Source organism: Sus scrofa, chromosome 4, assembly GCF_000003025.6.
Source record: "Sus scrofa isolate TJ Tabasco breed Duroc chromosome 4, Sscrofa11.1, whole genome shotgun sequence".
Lineage (NCBI taxonomy): Eukaryota > Metazoa > Chordata > Mammalia > Artiodactyla > Suidae > Sus > Sus scrofa.
Window position 1 is genome coordinate 104,368,518 of NC_010446.5, and position 14,176 is coordinate 104,382,693.

The 14,176-nt window shown below is 48.0% G+C and overlaps 1 protein-coding gene across 2 annotated transcripts in view; it reads right to left on the minus strand.

Annotated features, from left to right (window-relative positions):
* The window catches only part of ATP1A1 (ATPase Na+/K+ transporting subunit alpha 1), a 30,816-nt gene that overhangs the window by 15,012 nt on the left and 1,628 nt on the right, over positions 1-14,176 (minus strand). For both annotated transcript variants that reach the window (XM_021088717.1, NM_214249.1), the window contains 6 exon segments: positions 4,781-4,885; positions 4,079-4,138; positions 1,753-1,956; positions 790-903; positions 263-397; positions 38-155 (listed from right to left, as the gene is read on the minus strand). In XM_021088717.1, the coding sequence (XP_020944376.1) occupies positions 38-155; positions 263-397; positions 790-903; positions 1,753-1,956; positions 4,079-4,138; positions 4,781-4,885 (736 nt within the window).

The window sequence follows — 14,176 nt, forward strand, 5'->3', positions numbered from 1 at the left end:
GCGTGCACCTGCAGCCGCGTGCTTTGAAATGGCCTACCTTCAACACAGTTGGTTGAAAAAAAGGCGATGTTTCTAGTCTCCAGGGGGTTCTCATTGGTGAAATCTGGAGACCTGGTCTGCGGTTCTGATTCACCGGTGAGGGAGGAGTTGTCCACCTGCACGTGACAAAAGCCAGACGTGTCACGTGAGCACCCCGGCCCCGCTCCAGGACCCTCCCCGCACTCTGCCCCAAGCACAGAGCAGAGCCTCTGTTGAGACCCACCTTGCAGCCGTTCGCAGATATGATCCTGAGGTCAGCAGGGATTCGATCCCCTCCCTTCACCTCCACCAGATCCCCGACGACGACTTCCTCTGCATTTATGCTCATCTTTTCACCATTTCGAATCACCAGGGCTTGCTTTGGAAGGGAAAGACAGCTTACGCCGGGCCCGCAGACAAAGCGGTGTCAAAACAAGCATCGCAAAATGACCCCTAATCCTCACTGGGTGAACGTCTGACACAGAGAGCGATCATTTCGTGGATCTGAGTTACAAAACTTCCGCGAGCCTGAGCGGCAGTCCTTGGGTGGCCACGTGCTGGCTCCTCCTGTGTACGCGCAGTGGCAAGACTTTCCCATCGTGGGGCATGAGAACAAGAGATCAGGTGGGAGGTGGGATTGGGTGTGGGGGGGTGGATAGTGGAGAAGACATCCCCCCCCTCTGATGGGGCCACCGCACACCCGGAAAACCCCAACTTCACCCCAGTTCACAGGCTTGGCGCTGCCCAGTCACCTGACGGGGTGGCAGGTACCTGAGGAACCATGTTTTTGAAGGATTCCATGATCTTTGAGCTTTTCGCTTCTTGATAGTAGGAGAAACAGCCAGTTATGATGACGACGGCGGAGAGCACCACACCAAGGTACAGCTGGGAGGGAACAAGCAAGTCAGGGCGCATGGCTCTTAGTGAGGAACTGGGAAGAGGCAGTTCAGTTTTGACTGAATCAAAAATAGATTTTTAACAGAGATCAGGCTTCAGAAATAGAGAACTCATGTCTTCATATTTCTCTTCCTAGAGAACAGTACACAGGAGGGTCAGAAATGGAGCCAGGCTTGGTCCCTAGCTTGACAGACCCTAGGGAATGTTCTAGGTGAATCAGTGTCTCCTGCTTTATTAAAGATATTTTCAAGACACTGTGGGACCTCTGAAGAGGTTTCTTGTTGCGTGTAATGTGCCAGCATTAAAAGCTGTGCCCAGAGCTCCCGTCGTGGCTCCATGGTTAACGAATCCGACTAGGAACCATGAGGTTGTGGGTTGATCCCTGGCCTCGCTCAGTGGGTTAAGGATCCGGCGTTGCTGTGAGCTGTGGTGTAGGTGGCAGATGCGGCTCGGATCCCGTGTTGCTGTGGCTCTGGCGTAGGCGGGTGGCTACAGCCCTGATTAGACCCCTGGCCTGGGAACCTTCATATGATGCGAGTGCAGCCCTAGAAAAGACAAATACAAAAACCAAAAAAGTTGTGCCCTGCCACTGAATGGCAGCTGGCCATGGACCAGCAGAGCGGATGCCCAGCTTGGAAGAGCATCTACACACAGGGCAGGAGATGGAGAGTGAGCTTGAAATGAAGAAGTTAGAATGGGAGGCAACCGTGGCCAGTGCCTCTTTTCCCAGCCTTTAAAACCATCAGGTAACCAGTGGGAACTGAACACGAGGGGGAGGCAAAGATGGAGACGACTTTATGACACCTTATCATCCCAAAGAGGAGGCACTGCACTCACATTATCATTTTGAGGTTCCTCTTCGGTAGCAGCTTGAATGCCATAGGCCAAGAAACAAAGAATCGCTCCGATCCACAGTAACATGGAGAAGCCTCCGAAGAGCTGCCGACAGAACTTGACCCATTCGGGGGTTGTGGGAGGGGGCGTCAGGGCATTGGGACCGTCTCGGGCCAGGATCTCAGCAGCTCGAGCAGGTGTTAAGCCCTGAGAAATAGAAGAATAGAAATAAGACACACTGCTCCCGGCCTTGATGGCTGAAAGCTGCGATAAAGGAGCTGGGAGAAAACCACACCTCCCAGGCCAGAGTAGAAGCTGCAACACTCTGACCGCAATTCCCCCACGTGGTTCAGGCAAAGGAGAGCCCGAGCTTCCCAAAAAACCGACAACACCCAGGTTAAAATTTTTTTAAAACCGACAACAGCCAGGTTAAAATTTTTTTAAAACTGATTGGAATCTGGTCTGATCACTTCTGCGCTTAAGGAATCTCTGCCAACGTGCACTTTTACCAACAAAGATATCAATTTTAACTCATTGATTCAGTTCTACAAATTTAGAGTTTCCTATGTATTGAATCTGTCAGGGAGGTGGGGGGGGGAACACTCCAGAAGTATCAAAGGAGGAAGAAAAAAAAAAAATCTCTGCAGGCAATCCAGCCTGTTACTGGGTTAAGTGCCAAGCTTTTCTCTAGAACTTTATTCTCTGGAGGGAAAGTAAAACACGTGCCTGGTAGCAGAGGGGTCACACGTGCGCATATTTTAGCGAATGCCCAGGACACCTGTCAATTGCGAATTATTCACTGGCAAAGTCCACTGCACAAGAGGCCCTGCTGTTTCCTAATGGTCCTGAAAACCAAGATGCACTGACAGCAGACCTAAGGCTATGAGGGGACAATGTGACGACTCCTTTCATGATATACTATCAAGTCAGAAAAACGACATAAAAGACATTTTTGCCTGAAGTGTGTGTGTCTAGTCTGCTTTTGTTTTCCTGTTATTTTTAGTATCACAGTTAACTAGGGATACGAGGAAAGGAAAAAAGAACATCAAGCTATTTGAGGAAGACGGGGGCTTCCGCTGGACCTCGGCCTCCAGTACGTGATGTGACCCCGGCAGAGAATAACCACCACTGACAGGAGCCACCTGAGCTGGTGGCTCTAGGTGCCAGGCACTGACTCCAGAGCTTCCCATTAACTGTTTCAGTCTTACCATAACCCTTTTTAGGTAGCACTAACCCCGTTTCACAAGTAAGAAAACAGACCCATGGCATTTGAGTAACTGACTTAGGGTTGCAGAGAACACAATTCATAGGAATCGAATGAAAACTTCAGTGAGGGGTTCCCTTGGGATCCAGCATTGCCGCTGCAGTGGCTGGGATTGCTGCTGTGGTGTGGGTTTGATCCCTGGCCCGGGAACTTCCACATGCCAAGGGTGAAGCCAAAAAAGGAAAAAAAAAAAAAAAAAAAGCCTTCAGTGAGAAAACCCATGCAATGGGCTCGGTAACTGCCTCCCGGATCTTGGCGTCAGGCCTCCTCTCAGCTCAAGGCCCCCGACTTCTTGATAATTCACTGAAACAATAGCTACCCATTAGCTGGCACTGGAGTCATTCCCTAGACGTTTTAGTGATTGTCTAGAAAATAACACACTCCACCCCTGGCCTTGACTGTTTACTTTTATATTGTTTGCAGCAAAGTTAATATCAAAACTCCCTAGATAACGAGAATATACAACCCATATTTTATTGAAAGGTTTCTTTGATCTGCGTAAAGAACCAGTGTCAAATAAACAATAGAATAACCAACGTTCTGACATTCTGCAAGGATCTCGCTGATAGCAGTGCAAAAACCTGAACTGCTGAAGATTCCACGAGTTGAAATTTTCTACTCAATTTAAGAAACGTAGAAGAATAAAGGAAATATGTGTAACCATGGGGGATGAGCATGACTTTGGAGCTATTCCGTTTCAAATCCCGGGGGTTCCCACTTACTGGCTGCCACCTGCTAGAGGATGGGGAAAATCATGCCTACTTCCACACCAAATTTCAGGGGACACAAAAGAATAAAACCGCAATATTGAAGCCCAAGCTCCTGGTCACCTTGCTGTACAGTAGAAAAAACTGACAGAACACCGTAAACCAGCTATCACGGAAAAAAATAAAAATCATTTAACATTTAAAAATAAGTAAATAAAAGCCCAAGCTCTGGGCATGTCGCATGGCAGACACGCAGATGGTGGCTGTCATTATTCTCCTCCCCAAGGTTAGGACTGTGATGCCAGGGAAAGCAGGTGAGAGAGAAAATTAGGATTCTGGACAACACATGAGAACATACTCGGCTCAAGTCCGTTCCGTATTTGCGATGAAGCTCATCAAGGCTAAGTTTATGGTCATCCTAAGGGAAAACAGAAAGAAAAGAATCAAACATTGTACCTTTAAAAAAAGAAAAGATGTAAAAATGCATCAGCGCTTCTCATCACTATCATCATGCTCTGAAAACAAGTTGTGCTTCAGTGCACAAGTGGGTATAGTTTCCACGGCTGCCCAGGGGCTTGGCAACCCCTCAGCTATGCCCTGGGCGGTCTTCAGTGGAGAAGGGCCCAGGCTGTGTGACGGCAGCTCCATTGTCCGCCACTCATCCAAGGGACCGGGTTAGACCTCGTCTGCCTTCTCTGATGACCGGACAGACTGCATCTGCGGAGGCCTCCAGGGCCTGGAGAGGCTGGACGTTCATGGTCGCTGTGATCCAGAAGCCTTCGAGCAAAGGCGCATGATAACGACCACACTTCCTTGGTGGACCTTTGGTTACGCTGCAGTGAACGACGTGTCCAACCTTCCAGTGGCTTTTACGATGCGCCTTTTCCACCTCCAGCTCTACAGCTCAGAAAAGTCTGCGCCGCAGCTACAATCTCTTAACTTTTAGAAAGAGCCGGATCTCTGACTGAGGGATGGCTGGAAGGAGGGGTGTGTGACACTCCAAGGACAGAAGACACCATTTCTGAGAAGAACAAAAAGCAACCTTCCTTCTGGTACTTACCATAGAAACTTCCTTCTTCAGCTCATCCATATCCCTCTCCTTCTTGGCCTTCTTTTTGTCGCCATGCTCTGACACGGCTGCGGGCTCATATTTATCGCGTCCAACCTGCAGAAGAACGTAGGGAAGAGGTGTGGTTGGGAACTAGGAACAGCATCTCCAAACTCGAAATTGGGGAGGAAGCAGGCCTTCCAGCAGCTTGAGGACAGCCGTCATTCTGAAGAGTCACGGGGCTAATATCCATGGAAGTGGACAAGTTCATGCTGCAAAGTCAACAGCAGTCTATGACCAACACTGCCATCCTTAGCTCAAGACAGGCCGTCTACACCCTATGGGGTAAAGCCCAGAGGGAAAGTTTTGTCAGGCCTCAGAGGGGCCCTGCCAGTTGCTCCCCTTGGGGGTGACCAGCGGGAAAGGGCTGTGCTGTCCACACATCTCCATACCACGGCTCTTTTCTGTCCCCTCTGAAAGAATGAAATGTTCTTTGCATCACTAACTCAGAGCAGAGCACAGCACTGTACACCTGCACTGCCAATCAGGTCAAATGCTGGGCTCCATGCCATCTAATAGCTCTGTGTCCTTGGGCAAGTCACCAATGCCACTTTTTTTAGTTCCACTTTCCTCTTCCAAGCATGGTTTGAGAGGATTAAATCATATACACCTAAAGGCTAATTACTTTCATTATGATGTTTAAATACTTACCTCTGCAAAGAAGTCATTACTTATCAACTTCATCTTTAGGGCTCTAACCTTTTTATCTCATGAAAAAAAACTGAAGAGGCCTTCAAAGTCCTTACGCGAAAGACAAAAAAAAAAAAAAAAAGAGTCGCCACCCCAATCTGCAGCCTGAGAATAAAGCCCCCAAATGAAAGTCCCTAGAAATGTTTTGACATGAGCAGGATGTAGGAAAAGCATGTGCATTATCACACAATTCACAGGATCCACCTACGCCTCTTGAACACTGGAACAACTTTTAGAGAAAATGTTGATTCCATAGTTTAAATTTAGACTGTTCCACTCCCCCACCTCCTGTTTAAACGCCTGAGCTCAGCTACGCCAAACGCCAAGCCTGAACCTGGTGCTCCCAGGTGCCCACCGTCCCTGGAGCAGAAGAGGTCCCTCATGCCAGAGCCCCCACCCCTACCCACAAACTGCCTCCCACAACCACAAAGGGCAAAGTAAGGGGGTATTAGCACTTTTCTTACAGTGGATGCTGTGGGGTGGCCCCTTCTATTCATTTATGCCTCTTAGTCTTGCCTCCAGAAGAACACAACCAGCTACTAAAGCAATGAGTAGAAACGCTGTCTAGATTACAATTTTTACTGGGCTGAAAATAAATTAAAAAATCAAGGTGTATAGGCATCTTTTAGTCATGGCTGACATGGTTACAAATAAATACACACAAGATGCACTTGAATTTGAACACACCCTCTTCAAGACTCTAAAGGGACAGACCCTGCCCCAAGTTAGCTGGTGTTGCCCACATGCAGGGACATTTCTAGTATTCAACTTGTGTGGTCAGGTTTACGGTGTTTAATGCTGATTAATTTTTTCAGGGTGTTCCTTAGCTTCTATATCTTATCTTTAAGAATGAAGCAGGCCTAGAGAGAGTCAGCATTCTTGACATTCTCTCCACCATGGAACAACCACCTTGGCACCGAGGGCTCTGACCAGAGCTGAAATGGAAAATCATCACATGGACAAAAAACCCGAGAGGCTGGGACTCCCACCGCAGAGGAACTACCAGAGGAACCACCGTTGGAAGTGGAATTTCCTTTACATACTTAATGAGGAAGCACAGCCCTGAAAAATCATGTTAAAGACACCGACTAGGGATGTCCAAGACACATGTGGCCAGTGTGTACCGTTTTTAAAATCTGGTTCACAGATTCTTTTTAAGCAAGCTGAGTACCATTAGAATATACTGAATTCAAATATATGAAAATCAGAGTTAAAATCCCTCTGCTTCGCCATCTGCATGCTCTGATTATTCTCAGACTTTCAATATTATCCCCTCCAAAAGAGGGGGAGAGGATTAGTGCAGCAGCTAGGCCTTGGACAGGTTCCAAAGCTTTGTCCCCCCTTACAAAATAAGGATCTTGCCTGGGGCTTTGCAGTTTATCAATGGTTGAGGTAGCTGGGAATTTGAGATTCCCTAATAACCCTCCCCCTTTCTTCCTCTCTTCATGGAATATATGAGGTGTAGACTTATATGAGGATATCTGCCCAAGAGACATGGGAAGTATTAGGGAGAGTTCTTTTCCTTTGCGATTTTAATTGTTTCACTAGGCAATGTGTGTCCAGAAAACCAAGCAGCTTATGCCATCCAGTTCTTCGCTACCAGCAGAACAATAATACTAGCTTATCTTGATGGCAACCAAACATGACTTAAGGCATCATCAATTACTAGTTTCAAAGCAGAAAAACAATGTGTGTGTGTGTGTGTGTTTGGGAGGGTGCAGGTAGGACAGGGAACAACTTAAAAATGGTGAAGACAACACTGCCTTTCTTATTATTTCTTCCAAAAGCATCCGGGAAAGACAAAGGTCATGGCAAAGGGAATGAATGAGGGCTGTGATCTGTCCACACTCGAGACCTTCCCTCTCCTCTGGGCCCTGGGCACACGATTCTGACTGTTTCCATTAGGAAATTCATCCCCTTTCTCCCCAGAGGACTGGCGAGACCAGGCCCAGTCACACCCACCCTGCTCCGTGGGATGGCACCCCTGTCCTGTCTCCCAGGAAAGGTACAAGGGAGGCTCATTTACATACCGCCTCCTCTCCCTTTGCCACGTGTGAACATGAAGTCAGTTGGGTCCTTTTTTTTTTCCCCCCATTCGAATTTAGGAAGTGGGAGGTCACAACAAGGGCAGGGGCTTGCCCAGTGTGTCACCCAGCCCACAAAGGGTCATTACTTCCCTGTGCTTCCCAGGGGGTTCATCCTCTCCAAAGTTCAGCATGAGGACTTCTGTCCTGATCCGATCTGGGAGGCCAAGTGCGCTCAGGAGATGGGAGGGCAGATTCCTGACAAAGGAACCAAGGTTCAAACATGGAGCAGAGGGTCACGTGTTTACTTTCTAAAGATGTTGCAAACTAGTTTATCGAAGGGTTCCATTTCCTCCGCGCAACAGATTTTCTGTATTTCTCATGTGCTCCTTCACGCATTAGCTCATCTGGTTCTGAAGGGTTACTGAGTGTCATCTTCCCTGTTGTTCCTGACGGGGATGTGTCCCCAAGCCCCGCCTTTTCTGCACGAGCTTCATTAACTTCAGGGGCTTCTCCCGAGAGAGGACAGCAGAGTTCACCAGCGGCTCTCCCACTTTCCAGAAGCACCCAACTCCTCGTTGGTTCAATTCTGTCCCAGTTTCAGGCAGACTTTGCTAAACAACATCTCCCAAAGATTCCGGTGCAAAATTGTAAATTCCCACTGTTCCAACATGGTTTTCTGCTGTCACCCATTCGTGTTTGTCTGTGAACTTAGGCCCGGACAGCAGAGAGGGCTGGTGCACAGCATGGGGCGATGCCCCCACATCAGCTCTCAGGGCTGAGACCCCGTGGTTCACTGTTTAGGACGCAGACGTAATGTTTCCACTGAGCGAGGCAGCCTGGAGCCCTGCTACGGTGCCTCTTTCCTCTTCTTCAGTAATTGACAATTTGAAGCAGGGGAGAGGGGGATATGACAGGGGCAGAAAAATTTAAACAGGCCCACAAAGCAGGTGCCATGAGTTTAGGAGAGAAGCTTCCATCCCCGTGGTGAGTCACTTGAGGTCTGCGTGGGCAGAAGCTGCCTCAAGGCCTCCAGGCACATCTCAAGCGGCCCTCTCATCAGGGCAGGCCCCAGAGGCGTTCTCATCTGCGCAGTGTGGACCGCTGGCCACAATTCCTACCCTACCAGCACAATGCCCTGTGGCCAGGAGGGAGCTCAGAGTCCTTCAGACTCCAGAAATTGCTGGCGGTAAAATCTGCAAGTTCATTGGAAGCCCAGATATCCATGCCCTTTGGACAGGACTATTGATGATGCTTTTATATCAGCCTCCAGTCATACAAGCTCTGCCAAGTGCCAGGCACAGGACCTTGAACAGTCAGCCTCAGCTTCCTCGTGCCTTAAAATGGGAGTGATACTTGGTGTAACTGGTGAAAACTAGAGAGGCATTCTGATAGGTGGACGGATCAAGGGGCTACCATCAAATTCAAAAACAAAACACCTCCTAAAAACGGCACTGTTTCCAAAACTGACAAACAAACTAAAGATCAAGTGGGACTATCGAGAGGGTCCAGAAAGAGGGTACAAGGAACGGCCCCCAATGCAGCCCATTTCAAAGCTGGCTGAGATGGCTGCACAACAGGTACCCCTGGCCTCAACCTGGCAAATTCCCTCCTAAGCAAGGAAGTTGGAGGGAAGGTCTCGAGCCCTGCTAGTTGCCTAGAGGCCTTTTAGAGGCCCTGCCTAGTCTGAGCCACACCTTTCCGTTATGTAAAGGTGGGGGGAGGCTTCCCAACCTTCCCGGGATGATGTATTATTCAATCATTATCAAACCCGGTCATGTACGCGAAGGTACTCTGCCACGTGCTACATAAAGGTTATTATAACTCGGCTTTAATTAACATATAAATCACTGCCATTCCTTACAATGAAGGCTCTTAAACCCCTAACCAACAAACACTTCATTTGGGGCATCTGGGCATCTTTTATTTCACAGGTCAGTTGAAACTCAAAGAAGATATAAGACTAGCCCAAGTCCAGTTACCCCCAGTCACTCCTAAATGACTAAGTAGTTTAGTTTACATACAAGGGATTTCAAGTGGTGGGGTTGCGGGAGGATGGTCACCGCCACTGCTCAACAGCCCAGAGCAGCAGACGGAACAGGAGGTGACCCCAGGGACCGCCACGCCGTCACGTTCCTTCTCACTCAAGCCTGCCGAGAGGCCAAAGCAGTGGGTCTCCGTGGGTCCTCTCAGTATGTCCAAACTTGGGTTGCAGCCCATCAGCCAGCAGGGGCAAAGAAAACAGCTCCAGCTCTGGCCAGGGGGGCTCCCTCAGCCCCAAAGGAACAAGGCTTAACCTTCCTCCCTGCATGTGGAATCTTCATGAGCCAGACTGCAAGCCCACCCTACCTGCAATTGTTAATACACATCCATGATCATTCAAAAAAACTTTTTTTTTTGGGGGGTCTTTTTTTTGCCATTTTCTTGGGCCGCTCCCACGGCATATGGAGGTTCCTAGGTTAGGGGTCGAATCAGAGCTGTAGCCGCCGGCCTACACCAGGGCCACAGCAACACGGGATCCAGAGCCGCGTCTGTGACCTACACCACAGCTCACGGCAACGCTGGATCCTTAACCCACTGAGCAAGGCCAGGGATGGAACCTGCAACCTCATGGTTCCTAGTCGGATTCGTTAACCACTGAGCCACTACAGGAACTCCCCAAAAAACTTTTTTAAACATCTAAATAATACACTTTATACACTCACTACCTCTTAAAAAAGGTGTCTTTTCACTTATTTAAGAAACCAAAAACCAAAAAAAAACCTGTTGTTTTTCAACGGGCTTCTCTACATCTGTATTAGCCACCTGGGTTATGAAGACTTAAAATGTTTACCTGTCCACCCACCATTTGCTGCCCTCCTCACCCCTTTTTTGGTTTCGCCAGACCACTTTGGTGTCACGAATCAAGAACAACAAAGTTGCTGGTTTGAGATACAACAGATTAATAACTAGCACAAGCCTCAAAACAGGACCCAATCGATTTCCAAGAAGTTTCGGTCGCTCCTCAATTGGTACCCTGAGGCCTAGGGTGCAAAGTAAAACAGCTGCAGGGCTGAAGGAGGATAAAGGCCATGACAGGCCCCAGAGAAACCATGAAACAAATACGGCACCATGGAAGCATCACCTGGAGGACAGAAGGAAAACACAGGAGGCCTCGCCCTCCCCATGATGACAAGCTGGAAAGATCAGGTCCCACTGATCCCCAAACTTTAACACACTGATGATCAAGCCCTCAAACCATACAGGCCCCCCAAACAAAAGCCCGAGCCATCAGGGATCAATGCCTCAGATCACCAACAGCAAGTATCTAAGAGCTGTTACTCAACAGGGTTTGAATAAAACCAGATACAGAGATAAATTAATGTTCAGATATAATTCACTGTCGAGTCAGTCACAAAGGAACGAAGCAATAGGGTCTACTGGCCAAAATTCCCTTGGCTCAGGACCCAAAGGAAAGCAGACAGAAAAGCTGCAGGGTGGGTCTGGGGTGCTTCTGTTCTCACGGTAGAAATCTGCCGCCCCAAACGTCAGTCAAACAAATGTGAAGAACTCCTTGTGGATTCCTGACGACAGATTTAAGCACAACGAAGGAGGTGACTCATATGCAAAGAACAGTCTCTCTCTGACACCAGCCAAAGAACACACTTCCTCTCACACACACTCAATCCAGAGCAATGCGAGAAAGTTCAAATCTGCCTCGGTTCTGTCTCCTTTTCCCAAAATATAAAAACCGAAGGGGAGTTGGGGGGGGGGGAGAGTGGATTTTACAATTCTCCGTTCTTCACATTAGCACTTACTGGACATGCAATTTCAGCGGAACCCAGAACTGGACAGCTCTGGCACGGATGGGGAAACATTCTGCCCAGTGTTTTGCTGTCCCAAAGCAGCCACTCTGATTACTGTGAGCCCATCTGATCTGACACTCGTGTTTCTTCTTCTGGCCTGCTGGCTGGCAGAGCGCCCTGGGCAGCTAGAAGGCACCACAGCCCATCACCGAGGGCTGAAAGCCCAAGCACACCCTCCCCCCCTCCCGTTGTATTTCACAAGACTTTGACAAAGACTCTAAAAATGTCAAGTCTTTTATTTGAAAAGCGAAAGTAGATCAAAACCGAAGGCGCTATTCAATTGCACCTCTGACATGTCCAGTGACACTTCCAGGCAACTTCCCCTTGGAGGGTAATTCATAGCATTTCCCATTCTTTTCAATCCTCAGGATGTTTTCCAGGTGAAAGAAAGACTGTTTTCTAGTTTTGAAAAGGCTTACGTTCAGACGAACTGAGGAACAGCAAACCCACAGTTTAATAAAGATTTGCTCTTCTCTTGGTGCCAAATACTTTCTAAGGCCCAAAGAGCTGCCAGCCACTCACACCTGCCCTGCACTCGCTCTAAACAAAGCAAAGGTGACTCCACTCTGGTGATTAGTCTACCCAAGGGCCAGGTGAGAAACCGATGCTTCAGGGCTTAAAAAAGCAACCAAACCAAACCAAACCAAACCCTCAACATTTTTGTTTTAAAGAAACGCACTTAGCTTACTTTTCCATACAAAATCCTTCGAAAACTATATTCCCTAAAGCCTCTTTCATTCTTAAGTGTGGATATACAGTGTAAAAGAACACAGCCTGAAAGCACAGAGTCACTTACCTGTTAATCTGTTGCTAAAATAATCAGAAAACAATGCTTTAGAAGGGTTCTGGGATGGAGAATGGATGGGTACCAAGTTTATCGTACTTTGAAATGTTGCCTTCACTCTTTTAGTTTAAAATGCAATGGAGGAATTAACACTTCCAGGGGTCTGGATATTTCAAGTTTTAGCCCTTACCCGAATAAACATTTAACTGTGTGGTTTTGTTTTGTTTTTTTAAACCTGGCCTTTTATTTTTTTGGTGGGGAAGGGGTGGGGCTGTCAGATTTAGCCTCCTCTCCATCTCTCTGACTGGGGATGCGAGCCTCCCCTTCCCCACCCTCCTACCCAAAGGTGAGTCACCAGAGTGTTACAAACTTACTGGCAGAGAACACTACAAATTAACAAACAGAAAGTTACCCTAAAAGAATACACCCTCAGAACAGGGTACAGCAAAGGTGGGGTGGGGGGGCGGCAGCGAGAGGAACAAACATTCACATCTCAACATTTAACAGGCCGAGGGTGTGATGCAACCTCGACCTTCTTTCTCTATCCCCAGGGCTAGTCACCAGCTCCTCCCATAGCCGCTCCACTAGCTGGGGGCCCTGGCCTGGGCAACCTTCCACTGTGAGGACTCTGCCTTACAATGTTTTCAGTCTAAAGTACTGGCTTTATAGCAGCCAGAGGAGATTTAGCCACACTTTCAAGTTGAGCTCCAAAAGGGCAGCTGATAATGTTACCATACAACCAGGATTTCTGCTGACATGGGTATCCCTTGTGCAACCTTCACCCGAACCTTTTTCCCCCCAGGCTCCTCTTCAAATCTCTCCCCATAAGCTGTGATTTCTAGGTAACTAAGTTAATATTCACACAATGGAGAATCGCAGTGAAACCCCCACCCCTTTGTACACTTGAGCAAAAAGGCAAGTTTCTTGGGTACCTTTGGTGAGCTAACGGGTTGTGGGTGGTAGGCCTGGCTGCGGATTTAAGCCAAGGCACTGGCAAGACACCCCGCACGAAAAAAAGGACCCAATCCTCCTTCACCCAGGAATGATTCAGCAGGAGCTGTTCTTTCGTTTTCTTACCAAAAGCTTGGGCAGTGGCTTTGGAAGGAGATATAAAATCACCTGCAATCTCCTCAAAACCTAGGCCCCCAACAGCAGTGGGAAGAGGAGGGGAAGAAATTAACAATGACCTTAAAAATTAGCTGCCAGCACAGGCTTCCTGGTTAACCAATTATCAGCAGGGCTTTAGTCACCACTCCACCCACATTTTAATCCCCATGTGGAAAAATCCCAACATTTCAGCATAAAATATCCTGAACATTTGGACTATCACGGTAAGTCATTGGGGACAAAAAGGTTAACTTTATCCCAGGAGAATCACCACCACCACCACCACCACCACCACACACAAAGACACACACACACACAGCCACCCCCTAATGCTCAATCTGTGAGAGTTCCCCAAATACGAACCACCCAGCAGCTAAGCAGCACATCAGCCTGCGTTCACCAATTACAATTCAATTTTGTGTTTGCTAGCCACTAGCCATTTGATGAGGATCCGTAAGATGAAACTGCTTAAACCTCCACAACCCAGGCATGTTGCTCTCTTTCCCACTCCCGGGCCTGTGCGCCGTTATGAAAAGGAAATATAGGTCTATGGATATAATCCAGTTACTCAAACATCTGGTCCATTAATTCAGCATCACGAACACCCCAGTTTCATCTGAAAAATAACTTTAGAATTCTGCATGTATAAGGCAACGTTAAGGAGGGAATGAGTATTTAGGCCGGGGAGGAATCAGGGACTGGTGTGTCACTAACCAACCATTTGACCTTGAGCAAAGCACTTCACCTTCCTAGGCCTTGGTGACATATCTACCATTTCTCCAGCTCCCCCAAACCAGTAAGGTGGCTCAGAAAACATGATTTTTTTCTGGGTTTTTTTTTTTTTTTGAGGGGATAGAGATACAGAAATGAGCTTTAAGGAGCTCGTTTACTGGAATGC